Raw genomic sequence first — 18,090 nt, 5'->3', positions numbered from 1 at the left:
TATTTAACATGAAACTTCGACAGTAACCTAAAGTGCAAGCACTCTCTGTCAGTATATCATTTGACTGGTTAGCCCACTATAGAATGGCTTATATTACATAAATCTGAATAAGTTAAATCCAGGATGTCTGAGAATGTAACAGACTGATTCAGTTTCATCTCCACAAGGACAGACAGCCTACAGGACGTCTTTCGAAACACTCAGTTTGATGCATCACACTGTTTATTCAACTTGCGCTCACAACACTCAACATTCGCTTTAATAATCATCAGATTGTTGTACTGGCAGACCGGGGTGGTGGTCCTCATTTTTAAGAAGGGAGTTGAAGGGTGTGTTCCTACTATAGGGGAAATCAGACTCCTCAGCCTCCCTGGGAAAGTCTATGCCAGGGTGCTGGAAAGGAGAGTCCGTCCCTTAGTCGAACCTCGGATACAGGAGAGGGTGGCTGTAGCTCAGGTGGCAGAGCAGGTCAGCCACTAATCAGGTCGGTGGTTCGATCCCAGGCTGCCTCCTGGCTGCATGCCAAATATCCTTGGGCAAGATACCAACCCCATGTTGGCCTACTGGTGGTGGTCAGAGGGCCCGGTGGCGCCTGTGTCCGGCAGCCTCGCCTCTGTCAGTGCGCCCCAGGGTGGCTGTGGCTACAATGTAGCTGCCATCACCTGTGTGTGAATGACTGAATGTAGTGTAAAGCACTTTGGGGTCCTTAGGGACTGAGTAAAGCGCTGTACAAATGCAGGCCATTTACCATTTAACAATGGGAGTTTTTCCCAACCAGTCTGGTTGTCTTAATTCTCAAGATGATAAAGAGCTGGTCCAGTGTTCCACGACCAGGACGAAAGCCGCATTGTTCCCCCTGTGTTGTGTGGACTTGGAGAAGGCATATGACTGTGTCCTGTGGGAGGTGCTGCTGGAGTATGGGGTGTCTAGCCCATTGCTAAGGGCCATTTACAACCTTTGCAAGAGTTTGGTCCACATAGCCGGCAGTAAGTCGGACTCGTTCCTGGTAGGTGATGGACTCCGCCAGGGCTGCCCTTTGTCACTGATTCTGGTCATAGTTTTTATGGACAGAATTTCTAGGCATAGCCAAGTGGCGGAGGGCTTTCACTTGGGTGGTCTCAGGATCTCATCTCTGTTTTTGCAGATAATGTGGTTCTGTTGGCTTCATTGGGTGATGGCCTCCAGCTCTCCTTGGAACGGTTCGCAGCCGAGTTCAAAGCGGTGGGAATGAGAATCGACACCTCCAAATCTGGGGCCATGGTCCTCAGCCAGAAAAGGGTGGATTGCCCGCTCCAGGTTGGGGATGAGTTCCTGCCCCAAGTGGAGGAGTTCAAGTATCTCAGGGTCTTGTTCATCAGTGACGGAAGAAGGGAGCGGGCGATCGACAGACGGATTGGTGCAGCGGCCACAGTGATGCGAACGCTGCACTGGTCCGTGGTGGTGAAAAGAGAGCTGAGTGTAAAAGCGAAACTCTCAATTTACCGGTTGATCTACGTCCCTACCCACACCTATGGCCACGAGCTGTGGGTAGTGACCGAAAGAACGAGATCGCGGATACAAACAGCGGAAATGGGCTTTCTCTAAAGGGTGGCTGGCCTCTCCCTTAGAGATGGGGTGAGAAGTTCAGCCGTCCGGGTGGGGCTCAGCTTGGGCTGCTGCCCCTGCGACCTGGCCCCGGATAATCGGAAGAAGATGGATGGATGGCACTGTTGTAGTGAACCGCTCAGTGTCATGTCATCTTTATTTTGCTTGATTTATTTATTATTTTTGCTGCATTTACAAAGACATTTTTGGCTCTGCTTCTACTTTGTTGACTTATTAAACATATTTCAGTCTTACCTTACATTATACTGTGCATTGTGCTGATGTTTGTTGTGTTTAAATTAATATTCATGTGGTGGAAGAAAACAGTTTCTCAAATTCATAAAATCTACATCTTACAGTATAAAGCGCCTCGATCCGACTGTTTTTGCAATTTAGTGCAATATATAAAAAAACTGAATATAAATTTAGGCACTTCCGCCCTGGCTTCACTTTTATAACGGTGTCTTTGACTTTGAAAGGATCGTAAACCCGCTTCCTGTGTGCGCTCTGACTGCCGCTGGCTTGCGCTCTCAGATTGAGTGATCGGTCCCAGCTCAGCATCCAGCCTTCACGCCTGTGAGAGGAAGAGCAGAGCCGCTCTCTGTCGTTCAGCTTCTTCACAGAGTTTACAGCCTCGCTGACAGAACTTTGGCCTTTTTGGAGCTTCGGAGCTTCGTTTTACAACATTTCATCCCGGCGTAAACAAGCGGAATTTAAGCTTTGGAGGAGAGCGCAGCGGAGGTCTGGAGATGAACCCCCCGTGTGCCCGCTGTGGCAAGATCGTGTACCCGACGGAGAAAGTCAGCTGCCTGGACAAGGTGGGAACTTTTCTTTGGGGACAAATCAGACGTTTCTGTGTGTTAAACAAAATGATGAAAACAGTTTAACACACAGAAATGCGTGTAAACTGGAGGTGGGTCACGTGAACGGTGAAGTGAGGAAAACTCACCTTTCAAACCCTTTTTAAGCTTCATGCTTGTAAAAACACTGGATCATTATATATAACTACCTTATGAGTGCAACGCTAGTGTGGGTTATTTAAGATGGTCTAGTGACAAAAGCTGTGATACACCGTTGTAGAGACCAAATGTGTGGGTGTGCCGTTTAATTTACCAAATTTATTTCCTCTGTTATTTAAATTTGTCTAAAACAAACAAATTAATATATTTCTGTTCATTTAGATTAAACCCAGCTTGCTATAAACACAGTTTACAGTTTTTTAATGTCATCGGTCAGCTCACTTCAGTTGTTTTTCTCTATATTTTTGTAAGTAAAATTGTTAAAGTGTCACAATTACAGATCAAGAAATATTGTAACAACCAGCTGTTAACATAGCGCAGACTTCTTTTAAATAAGTGCTCGAATGGCCCAATGATATGATGAATAATGGCTGTAACAGGAATGTTTTGGACCATCTTTGCTCTTAAATTCCGGCGTAAAACCACATTGTTAATTTGTGCATTTGCTGGTAACACCTCTGTAATAGTCGCTTGCATAATGGTGATAAATTATTAAAATATCTTCAGCAGCCTCATGCATTCACTGTCAGTCCTGTGTGGAATCAGATGACACAACAGCATGTAGGCAGCAGCGCACATAATATTAGCTCCTCGTCTTCATCACAAAAGACTCTTGTTTTAGGAATCAGCAGCAGATCAACAGTTTTTGATTGTAGAAGTAAGAAGAAAATATGTGGATCCAATTTTATTATAAGAGCTCAGCAATGAGGAGAGTGTGGTTTATAAAGAGAGAGCAGGCTGGACCAAATGCTACCTGAAAGTCTGGGTTATAATAGAACTAAAGGCAGTGTTGGAGGCAGTCATTTAGAGAGGGACGCAGGCAAAGAAAGAAGTTTAAGGAGAATGTGAGAAAAAGAAGGTCGAGGGACATAAAGATGTTTGCTATTCAAGCACGTCCCTGCTGTCCCTTACAAAATAACCTTTAATCAGACGTTTTCACAGGTGACACTCATTTTACATTTTTGACTCAAAGTCTGAAAATAAAACTAAAGAAATAAAAAAAGAAATCCAGGATTCTGTTTATCATTTGTGTTTTAATTAAAAGTTCCTGCAGGATCAGCATTAAAAATAACAGCAGAAATGTTTTAGCGCACAGTTCCTGTTCTTGCCATGAAGAGTATTTCAGAGTTAGCAGCTTTTTCTAGATCCAATGTGATTCTGAGACCTCGTCTTTGGTCATTTGTTAATATCAAATCCTGATCCAGTACCAGTGTTAAATATACATATATAAGCTGTATTACTCACTAAGGAAGAGACTGGGAACCAGTCATGAAGTGTGAGGCAACATCAGGGCTGTGTTAAACACTGATTTACTTACATTATTAAAAAAAAAAATTAAATAAATGTGACCAACAATTTAAATTTACAGAACTGGGTTTTGTTATTAGCATATTAACAGGACTAAAATCAAAATAAAAAAGGTAAATTTAAGATTTAAGCTCAGTGTGGAAGTCTTTTCTGTACTTTAATGTCATTCACAGTCAAATCAAAGGAGTCGCCCCCTAGTGGCTGTTACAAAGAAAGCAGGTTTAAGGCACCTCTGTAGCAGCTTTGCTTCTCTGGTTCTTCGAGTTCTCTGTTTACTGCACATTTTTTTTCTATTGTATCCCAGGGAACATACTGCAAATGGTTGCATCACGCATGTCCCAGCTCACAGTCTTGGCAGGAAAAACAAACAAAAAACTTTAATCTGATTTTTAACAAAATACTTTGTACAGAAAGATTAAAAACATCTACGCGGACAGTTAACAAAAGAACAGAACAGAACAGAGATGATGTTGTAACATAAATACACACCAGGAGGAGGAAACTAAGGAACAGGTGAACTTAAAAAGAAAACCATTTAAGAAGGGAAGGCAACTGACTTTCAAAATAAAACAGGAAGTGAATTGAAAGTGTGACTGTCCATGCGGATGCTAATCTGCAACATAAAGACGGAAAACCTTAAAGCCTCTTGAAAATGGCTCCAGCTGTTGTTTAGCCAATCTTCTTGAAGTACAAAAATTGTAGTAAAGATAACAGATACAATATTTGATTGCTTGACACAGAGTCAAATATCAGCCTAAGTGTGCATTAGTCCATTTCTAGTTCTTCCTTTACTGAAACTGAGTGTGTGCTCTGTGCAGTGGAAAATAAAAGTTTGACTTGTTACAGGTTCACTGAGGATTTGCATTTCAACACATCCTGCTCTTTGACTGCACTTAAGTAGAGGATTAATATGGAAGTCATATGACCATGTTGACATCTCGAACACAAAATGCAGTCGCTTTCTAACTAATTTGGCTTTGACTTTGACTAATCCCAGAGCGGGACAGATGGAGGACGATCTGTGCTGGATATTAAAACGAGTAAAACAGAATCATATCTGTCACATTTTCTTCTGAACAAATATCAGTTTGCTTTCAGCTTCATACGTCATGTAGAAAAGTTTCTGATTTTTGTAGCAACATAAGGTGGAGCTGCTCAGAGTGTTTGTAGACTGGTGGTTGTTATCATGTGATCAATCATTGATAGTGTTGTGATAACAGGTGGCATAAGAAGCAGGAGCTTCCCACTGGGACTCTCAGATTTTGGCACATGCAAAAGGACTCTGTGCAGACGAGGTGTGATCTTAGATGTGACTTGTAGTGTGAGGAGACCTTCACAGGTGAAACAAAGGCAAAATTAGCTGAATGCAAACATCAAACTAAAACCAGCGACCTTTCAGGGGTCAAGAGTCAGTGACCTGGAGTCACTCACATACCCGAGGCATTTCTCGCCTGAGTGCCTGAGAACGGGGCGGCACCGAATACTATTTGAAGGCTCCGGTTCTTCATCAGTAATTAAACAGCCAAAAGTGAGAGACCGAGCAGGTTGGAGGTGCTTGATTTTTTTCAAAACTTGACAAAATGACCATATAGGAAATAAAAACAAATACCTGTTCTGAGCAGCATGGGGTCAGTACTGTGGCTGCAACAAGGAAGTGTGGCTATAGAAGTCTATGATAAAGACCAGCGTGACCACAGTAAACACTTCCCAGAGGACTCAGTTTTCAGTGTTATTTAATACATTATGATGCTTAGTTTGTATATTAAACTTCATCAGAATCCAGAAGCAGAAGAAAGAAGGGTGGAGAGCTTTAGGGTGGATCTGTCCTGTCACTGACTGGTTTCAAAAAGCTAAGCTGATGATGACCAAAATGCTCAACTTAAGACTTTAAAAACTGGACACTGCAAATGTTTGGGTGACATTATCATAGCTGCATGTGTCTTTTATATATAGCTGTGGTCACTAGCTGCTCTCTCACTGTGTGATAAAACAGAGCAGTGCTAGCAGCCGAGATCAAGCCTGTTGATTAGCAACTTTTTTTAAAGAAATTTGGTAAAGAGCTACAAAAACAGACTGAATCTAGAAACAAAGTGACTCAAGTGTGATGCTCACCTGTGAGCGAGAAGGACTTCAGGCACTCAAGCTGAGCTGATATGCATTTCCACATTTAAATAAGCAAATAAATAGGCAAATGCATCCCTACCCATGCCTAACATCTGCCTTTAACCACGTCTTATTACATGAGCAGAACTTCCTACAAGCAACTAACCACAGATATTAGTAGAGCCTGAGCGATATACTGGTGGGGCCGATGTTAGCTATCTGACGATTATATTGGTATCTACATTTATAATACGTCATACATTAAAATTGAAAAGTAAGCAAGAGATGGGAGAACCAGAAGTTGTCTGCATATGCTTGTGCAACATCCCAGCTGGAAACATGCATGAGTGGGCTGCTACCAACACAACAGCCAGCTGATCCTTACAGAGTTGGGCAGGAAAGTAGCGTCCATGACTTGCTGTGACAGAAAGACTCATAAATAACCTCACATAACAAATATTATGTAAATCTCTTTATGTTTGGTGTGTCTGAAAGACGTAGATAGATCTTATTTTTAAATGCCCAAATATCTGCACTGGTCCTATAAATTCAACATCAGTCGTGCTCTAATTTAAGGATTTAACACAAAGGGAAGGCAATGTGGAAGAGCCTTAGACCTGCACTCTTAATGCCCACAGGGAGGGTGAAAACTGTGGTTCTGAAATCAATGCCCTGACCTCTGTAACAACTTTACAGGTGAGTTTACAGGTTCGGTGGTTCGTGTCATGTCACAGTGAATGAAAAATGTAGTTGATTTAGTCATTTTCAAGTTTCAGACAGAAACATGATCCACAACTGCGTCTTCACGTCCAGTTTCAAAATACCAAGACAGGCAAAATGTGGTGTTTGAGGTTTCATGTGACTTCATAAAACAATGGGTGATGGCTGTAGCCATCGTTTGTACCATTAATGCATCATAGCCATTACTGTACTAACCAGGAAGTTCAATGAGGAAAACCACAGAATGAAGCTTGAAAAAGTCTCCATGAAAAGGACGCAGAGATTTCAGACACAAACTCCAAACTAATTCTGCACAAACACAGATCAGTTCAAACCTCAGTTTTTCTTCTGAGGGGATGAAAACACACTAAATGACAAACAGACCACATCATCATAAAGTAATTATTCTGATATACTTCGGTGATCGTGGCTCAAGAGTTGGGAGTTCGCCTTGTAATCGGAAGGTTGCTGGTTCGAGCCCCGGCTTGGACAGTCTCGGTCGTTGTGTCCTTGGGCGAGACACTTCACCCGTTGCCTACTGGTGGTGCCAGTGTCCGGCAGCCTCGCCTCTGTCAATGTGCCCCAGGGTGGCTGTGGCTACAATGTAGCTGCCATCACCAGTGTGTGAATGGGTGGATGACTGGTTGTGTAAAGCGCTTTGGGGTCTTTAGGGACTAGTAAAGCGCTATATAAATACAGGCCATTTACCATTTATATACTTCCAGTTCACCAATTTCCTGTACATCTCTGTAGATGACATCTTAGCATGCTTACTGGGCTTTAATGGTTCCACGAGGGTATCACTGAACTATGGAAGCATTTGAATCTATTGATTCGAGTGTGAATCTGTGTGTTTTCAGAACTGGCACAAAGGATGTTTCCACTGCGAAGTTTGCAAGATGACGCTGAACATGAAGAACTACAAAGGCTATGATAAGAAACCCTACTGCAACGCGTGAGTCCCGAGTCTCTCTCTCTCTCTGTACATTATAAATAACTTCAAATACTCTCCAACGTTTTGCATGTTGTACTGCATAATGACAGGTTTGCAGAGTGCTTATCTAACCTTGCCTTGACTCAAGTGTGACGATTATACGTCCACGAACGTTGTGCGAGTATAAACAGCATCGCCTGGCTGTAGCTGCTGTGTTATTATCTGCAGGCGGCTCATATCTGTGTGGTGATGCTTCCAGATTTTTATAGCAGCGGTGGTTTCAGTTTTTGGTTGGTTTCAGTGGTTTTGGTTGCGAGCCCAGCCCAACTTCACTCCATCACTGTTGCTTCTCCCACAGAGCATTTCACTTTTCTGTTAGCATGTTCTGCTTGTTATGATCTGTGCAGATTGAGACACAACACTGCTGTTTGTTGCCAGTAGAGGATACTTACTGTGCGCTGCCAGACCTTCACAGACGAGATTACAAACTCTCCAAGGATTCAAGACTTGGATCTGCATTTGATGGATGATGGGAGTAAATTACAGCTTGTGCTGCAGACCTTGTTGTAGTATCTTATTGGGAGGTTGTGCCTTTGACCTTTGACCCTGTTACTGTTAGTTGTTCAATGATCTGAGTGTCTGTCCTTGTTGCAGATTGCTCTAACAAACAGCATCGACCAGTAAAATAAGAATGCAACACTCCATTTATTCACTCAGCTGTTGTCTACTGCTTCCTGCTAAATGTGCAGCTGTTTGGTGTTTTTTGTTTAAACTGTTGACAGTTAAACAGATTCCAAAGTAGATTAAGGAGACGAGACTTTCCTCAATCAGGACGGACTAATGCTTGAAGCTCTGAGCTCAACTTTTCAGTGAAAATGCTGAGGATGTCACATTTCTGAATTAAAGAGTAGTAGTGGACTATTACTGGTTACATACCGAGGGTTCAGAGACGTTGTGCGGCTTCTTATATGTTGCCAGCAGAAATGCTGAAGTTAGCTGCTGGTTTTTTTGAATTCGACTTCCAGGCTGTTAAACTCAACACACTCATCAGCTGTTATAAGTGTTTTATGTTTGTTGTTGCAGAGAGCATTGTTTACGGTGTAATCACGCCTGAGACTACACCGTAGACCTTTGATGCATTTGAACAGGTCATGGTGGTGACCTGATGACACGGCGTCTCTCTTTCTTCCAATAAGCCAGATGTGCGCTGGTACCACTGCTGTTGGCATACAGTCTTTTTAACTACACATTGCAACAATTAACATCTATTAAAGCAGAAAACTAGAAAACTCTCCACAGGTTTGTCAATTTTAATACTTTCTGTAATCGTGATAATTTAATAACAGTCAAGTTAAAAGTTTCCAAGTAGGAGAATAAACAAGAAAACCCCTCAGATGTATTAATGTACAAGAGCAGGTAAATATTTGGACGATGTCCAGAAGATTTTGAGTGATGTTGCCAACTCATTCATTTGTTGTATTACAGTGTAACCATTAGTTACTGTCCTTGCAGACTTTACTAAACTAGTAAGAAAAGCTTTTAGCAGAAAACAACAAGAACCTGGTTGATGCATTTATATAGTGGAAGCAGGTATCAGTGTGTTTGTAGCAAAGTCTCTGAAATGAGCTGAATATTTGTAGGAGCTTTATCAGAAAGTTATCTTTTGAATGGCAGCCAGCTGTGAAGAGAACAAGTACACTTTGTCCACCGCATCGACTTACTGGCCTCACACACAAACACACAACAGGGCTTAAAGTCAGAGGCATTAAATCGACCTTTGACTGTGGTTAAAAATATGTTTCCTGGTGTTGACCTGGTCAGTGTTTCCTCCTGTAAACAAACAGCACTTTAAGCTTAAAAGGGACTCAGAGCGATAACACTGGTGGCTTTTTCACTCAGACGTCTTACTCTATGAAAGTGTTTCATCTTTGGGGTGGGTGGTATCCTTCTGTTTTTCATGGCCTCATCCCTTCCTGACACTCTGTGGTACAATTCTGTCACAGCATTTGTGTTAAAAATACGTTAAAGCTTAGATACTCGTGACTTAAGTCGTTGTAGTGCAATCAGATAACCACATAAACAGAAATATCAGGTGGCTGATCCAATTATTGTTGTATGAGTAATGTACAACACTGAGTAACAGCATGGTTAAGGAGCTCCAGGCTCTGTCCATGCTAACGTCTCCATGTTGTAAACGAGTGTGACAGACAACATCTGGTAAAACCAGCATGGTTTGGCAGTATTTTCTTCCATGAAAAGTCATTTGTGTGCAAGCTGTGCATGCAAATATCTTCTAAACACTTCATGAGTACAGAGAAACACCCAGAGCTAAAAATTCAAGTGTCAAAAACTGCAGTTCCTGCAGGCACCACTTGAGGTGCACTCTTAAAACGAATCAGTTCCTGTGAGTCTACATGTTACAATGTCAAAGAGACACTCTGGTTTTGCCCTCTGTGGGTTGTTTCCCCTCAAAACCACTGTGTCAGGTGGATGTTTTACAGCTGGGCCCCTGGATAACTGGATTAGGGACACGGCTGCATTGATTAACAGGCGTCCCTGCCCAGGCAGCTTCTGGTCTTTAAACAGGGCCTTCTCAGTTATGTGTGGGTGTGCTGCTGGTGTCTTTTGGAGAATTTTAATGGACTCACTAACAACATGACTTGCTGTGACGTCGGGCTAGCGATTTTGCGAGCCCTGCACCTGAATCAAATGTTTAGTTCATTACCAGGTCTCTGGAGAACCTCAAGACATGTTGAGGAGGTCATTTAGCCATTTAAATCAGCTGTGTTGGATGAAGCACACATCTAAAACCTGCAGGACACCGGCCCTCGAGGCCTGGAGTTTGATGCCTTTGGGCTCGGGGATCAAGGACGTAGCAATAGTGTCCCATAGTGGGGCACTAAATCTGCCAATCAAAAGAAAAATGTTCGCTGGTTCACCTTTTGTTTTTTATCTTGTTAGTTAAGTGGTTGTTGCTTTCACAGCTGAGGCTGCTCTGTAGTCAAACGCAGTAAATAATGTCAGTTCAGGGTCCTTGTCTTTATTTTATTACAGTACTGAAAATGATGGCCTTGGGATTTCTAAACAGAGGTGGGACCAAGTCATTGTTTTGCAAGTCTCAAGTAAGTCTCAAGTCTTTATCCTCAAGTCTCAAGTCAAGTCTCAAGTAATGTCAGGCAAGTCAGAGTCGAGTCTCAAGTCACTGGTGTAAAAGTCCGAGTCAAGTCACAAGTCTGAAAGTTTGAATTTCAAGTCCTTTCGAGTCTTTAAAAAAAAACAAACGAAAAAATAATGTTGCAGTTATGCTAAATGTAAATATTAGACCATGTAATTTTAAAATCTGTGTTTTTCTCAACACATGACAAAATAGTGAACTTAGAAAATATACACAAATTGTGAAATTGCACCTCTTTAAAATGCAGCTCAATTAAACCTAGCTCCAAGAATAATTTTCACCGACAGTTCTGAGATACGCTGCATGTTATTCTTGGATGCGGTTGTAGGACCAGCTTTAAAATCGCATGACAAAAATATCATACACATTAAAAAAAAACTGCATCACCAACGTAGCCTGGAAAACATTTGCTAGTTAGATGAAGTCAGCTATCTCATCGTAGCATATTTATATGCATATTTATAATCATACGGTTCTTGGAGTGAGTGCATACACTCATGAAGTTTAGTAACTTCAGGTCACTGCAACAAGCCCAGGTACAGTTTACCGACGGATGGGTACAGGACCTTGAAATGCACCGTGTAGAAAGTAAAGACCATCGTACACATCATAAGTTTACCAGTCTCACAAATCGTCTTCATAAATACAGATTCGTTAACCGTTTATTAATAGGACCTTTGAGCTCAACGGTAATTAATTAGTAGTGGAAATAATTTCTGTTCGCATCACAGAAATGTAGCAGTGACAACAATATTGTATGTTGTAATCGTACTGGGCAATTAGTGATACAAAACAACTGTTTTACCCTGTGAATAAAAGTATATGTTTTTGTCAATGTACCATAATAACAGAAGCGAAACGCAATATTGTGTCAGGACAATTCACTATTTATGCACAATAAATAAAGGAGCATAGCGCGACAATTTCTGTTCAGCGCCAGACTTGCTTGTAACCTATATCACCAATTATGTTATGAAAATGACGCATTAACTACAACAGCAGACTGACCTTCGTGTAAATGCTTGGAGCAGCCTAACATGTGAGCTGGAGTGTTCTGGGACGTTATATTTGCTCTTTGAATGGCTGCAATCCAGTCGCCTCTTTGTTACTTCGGAAACATGGCTCGAACAATTTCTCTTCAACGACGTAATCCGATAACAACCGATCTCTTTACCCGTCGGCTTCCCGTGGCTGTCATGCGACCGGCTATTGCAGTTAATAATACAACAGCTTCTTGACATTTTTGTGTTTCTTTTTATCGCTGTGTAACTGATTTTAATTGAAAGCCTGCGTGCGCTAGTACCGCTTGCCACGAGTTCCCAGAATCCTTTGCGGTTCTACCCGTGAATGACGTCACATTTTCAATCTCTATATAATATGCGTGTTAAATTTTATATTTGGGGTAAAATATCAAGTCTTTTCAAGTAAACCGGTTCAAGTCCAATTCAAGTCCCAAGTCATTGGTGTAAAAGTCCAAGTCAAGTCACAAGTCTTAGAACATTTTTTCAAGTCAAGTCTAAAGTCATAAAATTAATGACTCGAGTCTGACTCGAGTCCAAGTCATGTGACTCGAGTCCACACCTCTGTTTCTAAATACCCTGGTATACCATTATCTCATGATAGCCCCCATGTCTACTCACCATCAACTGAAATGAGATTTACAAATGCTGTGTCACTTGCTAAATGAGAATGACTCACACTTGTTTTCTACAAGCACCTTTAAGCTGTTTTTGCCTCTTAAGTTTCTGCTGCACAAAAAGCCAAGTCTATGTTTTGTGTCATATAACTTGTATGCATAGAGTTTAACCACTGCCTGTAACATTGTGTGTTAATTTAGGTCAGCCCTCACACCACTTTCACACACCCTAATGGCTTTAGTGTGTGTTTTTCCCATAAAACACATTAGAGTGTGTTTGCTCTCTGCTGAAGAAAGTCACAGCAGGTCAGTCATTAAATTGGTCCACTTACCACGGCAGCTTTAAAGTCGTACATATATCTGAGGTTTCATGTTATCGTTCCACATTCGGTGCTTTTGGTATTTTAATTAGAAAGAACTTAACTCACAATCATACATTTCACCTCTCCTGGCCTGGGAGGACCTTTCAGACTATGGGAACAAACACATGAGAATGATTTCTGGCCTAAGTGGAAAGAAAAGTTGATTTTTTTTTTTTTTGTAATTTTACCAAGTCTATGACATAGAAACCCAGACCATAATACCTGTAAACTGTTTACCTTTAGATCTACCATATATGTACAGTTAGTAATAGAAACTTTAGACTACAAGCAACATGCAACCATACATCAAACTTTATCGGCTTTATCTACCTCACATCCATGATGGCGTAGCCCAAGTCCAAGTCTGATTATTGAGCAAATACATCTCTCTTAATCTTTATAACTGTTCATTCTTGTGCTTAGTGATATTTGATGGTAGAATCTAAGCTTCTACTTGGATAATGGTTTCAGCCTGCAGACTGATTACCTGACAAGTGTTGGATCTGTCTGTATACATTCTGTTTTTCCCTTATTTGTACTTGAAGGTCCAAAGGACAGGATGTAAATCATTGCTGTGGCATAGTTATCTCCATCCATCAGGGTGGGACAGTCAGGACACGCTGCCAGTCCATCACACGGCTGTTATTTCATAAACGATTAATGACTAGAAGAGTTTGAAAATGATGCCCACAGCACTCCAAGCAACGGTCCAATAAAAGTCCTCCCTCTTGCAGCGGCAGGAACATTTTGTTTTCATTTAACACCATGAACAGTATTTTCTTTTTGGAGATGATTTGCATTTTTTGTTTTCCAAAGCAAAGCAATTTATGATTTTTTTTTTTATAGGATATATTCAATTAAGTTTATTTTTTGCAAAATGTCTTACTCTGTTGATGTCATATGTAATGATGTACATCATTTGTTTCCAAGGGATTAATGAAAATGCATAAAAATTAACAATGTTGGATACCAACAGATAGTTCCACTAAAGAAGCTGCTTTAAATGCATTAAATCATTGCTCATTTTGAGGCATATGGTACGATTGTTGTTAATGTTTCATTTAATGTGATCAGATCTAATAAACTTATTATCAACTGTCTCCTGATGGGAGGGGAAAAAGCAAAAAGTCAAAGAGAACTTACAAGAAAAAGCCAGGCGTCTGTTTGTGTAAAGGTTTAAGTATTAACAGGTCATGTGACAGAGACTCGTGTAGTGATCAATGAGTCCCAGTCAGCATGTAATGTCCAGGGTTGTTGTTACAAGGTAAATAAAACCATTGCTTCTGTAACCGTGCGGTGTATGGGGCACAAAAAACAAGCTCCGTCTCTCAGCACAAAGTCTCAAAACATGGTAACTTCAACTTTTGTATTAATTTTGTCTTTAACTGCAGGAAAAATCAAACATTTATAACTGCAGCCTAAAAATATACAGAGTTCCTGCAAAAGTCTTAACCTCCTAAGACCTGAACTCTTCCACTGCATGCATCTTTCATTTCTCTTTGATATTTGGGCTGATTGGGGCCTGATGACTGTAAAAACAAAGAATTTTTACCTTATTTTTGTTTTTAAGAACAATAAGAGCCACATATGAGGATATTCGTTTAAAATTTTGATAGAACAGTAGCAGGATAATGTCCTCGTAAGTGGATATCAGGCCCTTGTAGAGCAAAATTTAGTATTTTGGTCTAAATAAGCCAAAATGTGATGTCCACATATGTGGGCGCAGGTCCTAGGAGGTTAATGGTGGAAAAAGATGAAGGAGCCATATTTCCCTTTCTTGCCAGTTTTTTGAGTCGCTGTGTGTGATTAGTTCCTTCCACTGCTGCCTGGCCTGCTGTCTCTGTCTGTTTGTTACTCTGTCAGGTTTGTTTACTGTGCAGAAAGTGGCTGCAGACTTCCTGCAGGGAGTTCTTACTCATCAGTGAGAGTTTTGCTTTTGTACCTCACTGTTACATGTAGCGCTCAGTGTACAAACCAGCATCCTGTAATTACAGCGTCTCTGTGAGGCTGCGACTCTGACGCGCCTTGTTTTTAGTGCTGCCGTATATAACTGCTGTCTATTGTGCAAAAGCCCGGCAGCCATGTTTTTCTTGGCTGCTTGTGTCATCCCTCACCATTGTTGAGCTGTGGCTGAAGTCAACACTATGGTGACAACAATAACATCTGAATTGATGGCCTCATTTCTTATTTTTAGCTTTTTTCTATCACTCATTTAATTCTTGATGTTCTTTGCAAAGTAGCAGGTTTGATCATTAAAATGAGTTAAATCTAGACTTCCTTATCGAAGTATTTAAATGGAGGAAATGGAATAAATGCTAGTTTTTAACTTTAGACTTTAAAGTGGGTACAGAGAGTATTTATAGTCAGTGGCAATGCTGAGTCCTGACCAGGGTTTTAATAGTTTTGCAATTTTCATTAGTTTTTATTTTTATTTAGTTTTGACTTCAGATTTTAAATTTTATATCAGTTTTGATTAGTTTTTACCAATTGTTTGCTAGTTTAGTTTTTATTTTTTTGAAAATCCTTAGTTTCAGTTTAGTTTTGATTAGTTTCAGTTATAGTTTTAGTTGTTTGCAATAATTAAGTGCAACAAAATCCCAGTTTCATCATATCAGTCATTCTCTTCTGCTCATCCTTGGGTATGTTGCTATTCCAGCTACCATACCCTGCACCCTGCACAGGTCGCCTGTCTGTCGCAGGGCTAACACGCAGAGACAGACAACTCACATTCCCACCCATGGGTTCTTTAAATAAATAAATAAATACATAAATAAATAAAGGCAGATGAACAACCATTGATACCAGGCAACTATAAAATGTATATCTTGGCCCCAATGAGACTATTAACTCTTGCAGCACCGGGTGTTCGTAATTTTGGTTCAAGTGAATTGATAAACTTTTTTAAGGCAATTGACTCACACAGTTATGTAGATATCCCCGTCCTGTTGTCCCGGGATGCATCACGCTGCCTTGCCTGGGGTTAGCTTCTGTTTCTGGGGATGAGGGTTGAGTGTGCTCCCTTACCTTCTCAAGGTAAGCTAGGTTAGCCTTCTTGTGTGAGCTTTTCAAGTGCACTTTAAGGTTTGTGGGATTTTTTTCCCTTTAGAAATGTCCCTCATAATTTGTCTCTTCCCACTACAAGACACTTGTTTTATCCAAAACACAGTCATATTCAAAGTAATCCCAAATTGGACTCTGGCGCTTTCTCCCGACTTTTCCTGACACGATTCTGCGCGTGGACGGAGCAGCGACACAGACGACTCGACTAACGTACTGCCACCTGCTGGCATAATGAGACAGCAAGAAAAAAATCTGGAAACTAAACTTCATTTTGACTATTGTATGACACGCACACATCAATGAAAACTAGACACATTTTTGCTATAAATTCAGTTAATTTTAGTTCGTTTTGTGAACACTCATTACAGTTTTAGTTTTCCTTTTTTTGTTTTTATTTTTATTCCCGTTAACGAAAATGTTTTTTCACTTCTAGTTTTCGTTATTTCGTTAGTTTTCGTTAACGATAATAACCTTGGTCCTGACAGTTTCTTTTAAGCACCCGTCTGCTCTTTGAGTTTGCACTTATTTTACAGTTTCTTCCATTAAATATCAGCTTCATTGCTATAAAACACTACAACAGTACCATAGCCTTAAAGGTTAAGTATTTTCTTCCCACCCTCACTGAAGCTTCCATCCACATGCAGTTTTGCAGCTTTTTTGCAAGACTAACCCAATCCCAGATAGGCTGTTAACTTGAAATGTGTGTCAGCAGTGCTATGGTCACTCTTCAGTGAGCTAATAAGGCTTTAATGCCAAGGATCCTGAGATTTTAATCACTGTATTGATACCAATTTTGGTCACCACCTCCTCAGAATCGTCACTGCTGCAATCCACAACAGTTGTGGCCGAAGGTTTTGGCAGTGGCACCAACACAAGCAAAAACTCACCAGTTCGTGGGTGAACTGAGTTAACTTTAATGTCATGATGCTTGGTGTAAAGGTTTAATAGGTTTCTTACATTAGATGTACATCTAGTGGAATTCAGTTGAAGCGTTTTATGAGTTGAATATTTTGCATGATTTCCAAATCTACAGATATTCAAATATGATGATACACATGACAAACATGAAAAACGCACATCATACATTGAATTGACAGTTTGGCTAATGTGAAAATATTTGTAGAAAAATGGATAATAATGTGAATGTGTGTGCTGCTGATGTGAGACAGTATGCACATTTAATCTGTATTACACAGGGATAAAGAGGCCACCGCTGAAAATTCTTTAACCTTCAACCTTGAATTGATGCACTATTGAAAAGAGTCCTTTTATGTGCTTTATTGACATCCTTGCTTCACCTGTCTAATTCAGACACATGGGATACTGTCAGGTGTGGATTGTTTGGCATTGATTGTTCACTTATCTGGGAGCCAAAGTGCAGGACACAACATTCAATAATAAGTCAGCCTTTTTTTTGCATCTGATGATAAAATAAATAAAGTTCAAATCTAAAGAATGTCTACAAAGACAAAAATATAAATGCAGAATCCAAAAACTCAAATATATTAATTAAGAATACCAAATTTCAACAAAAATCTCGGGACCATGACATATGTCCTTTTTAACATGGACAACGTTTATATTTAATTATTATTGGAGTATAAATAAAGATTCTTTATGTTAGACGTGAGGACAGACGCAACTGACCTCTTTTTCACTTCAGAGGGAAACTAAAGGTCTGCAGATCTAACGACCATAGTCCCGTGCTTTCCAAAATCCTATCTACACTTCAAAAGGCGAGGGGGGCAACAAAAAAAAGAACAGGGGGGCAAGTAGGGACAAGGATTACAGAGGCACATGAGAGCCAAAACTCTAACAGGCAATGCCTACTGACGTCACTAATGGACTAATGCAACCAGAAACTAGCTTTCACAAGCAGTAATGCTGCAGAGAAACCTCAAGCTGTCGCCTCTCACACACAGGGCTCAGTGTTTTCTTCAGGCAAAGGCACACACGCATGGATTCCTGTGGCAGGTCATGGGTTGAGTTTTAATCTGTTGTGTCTGAACCAGGACAGCGTACGACCTCTGAGCTGTTTCATTAACGAGGCTCTGACACGCCGAACTTTGACCACTGTCTGCAGGGCCTGAGAGTCATCGTTTGTCAGCGTTGTCAGATTAAATTGTCTCTTTAATTCTCACATGCGCTACATGACAGATCATTAGCTTTATATGCAAGGTAATTAAATT

The 18,090-nt window shown here is 40.7% G+C and overlaps 1 protein-coding gene across 2 annotated transcripts in view; it reads left to right on the top strand.

Annotated features, from left to right (window-relative positions):
* The first annotated feature begins 2,110 nt into the window (after positions 1 to 2,110).
* The window catches only part of LOC309714473 (LIM zinc-binding domain-containing Nebulette-like), a 54,141-nt gene continuing 38,161 nt past the window's right edge, over positions 2,111 to 18,090 (top strand). For both annotated transcript variants that reach the window (XM_082546970.1, XM_082546971.1), the window contains exons 1-2: positions 2,111 to 2,402; positions 7,595 to 7,689. In XM_082546970.1, the coding sequence (XP_082403096.1) occupies positions 2,334 to 2,402; positions 7,595 to 7,689 (164 nt within the window). In that variant the 5' untranslated portion in view covers positions 2,111 to 2,333. The remainder of the gene's footprint in view (positions 2,403 to 7,594; positions 7,690 to 18,090) is intronic.

This window comes from Aulonocara stuartgranti (assembly GCF_965226115.1).
Source record: "Aulonocara stuartgranti genome assembly, chromosome: 9".
In the NCBI taxonomy this organism is placed as follows: Eukaryota; Metazoa; Chordata; class Actinopteri; order Cichliformes; family Cichlidae; genus Aulonocara; species Aulonocara stuartgranti.
Note: the sequence above shows the minus strand (reverse complement) of the source record. Positions and strands in the feature narration are given on the sequence as shown.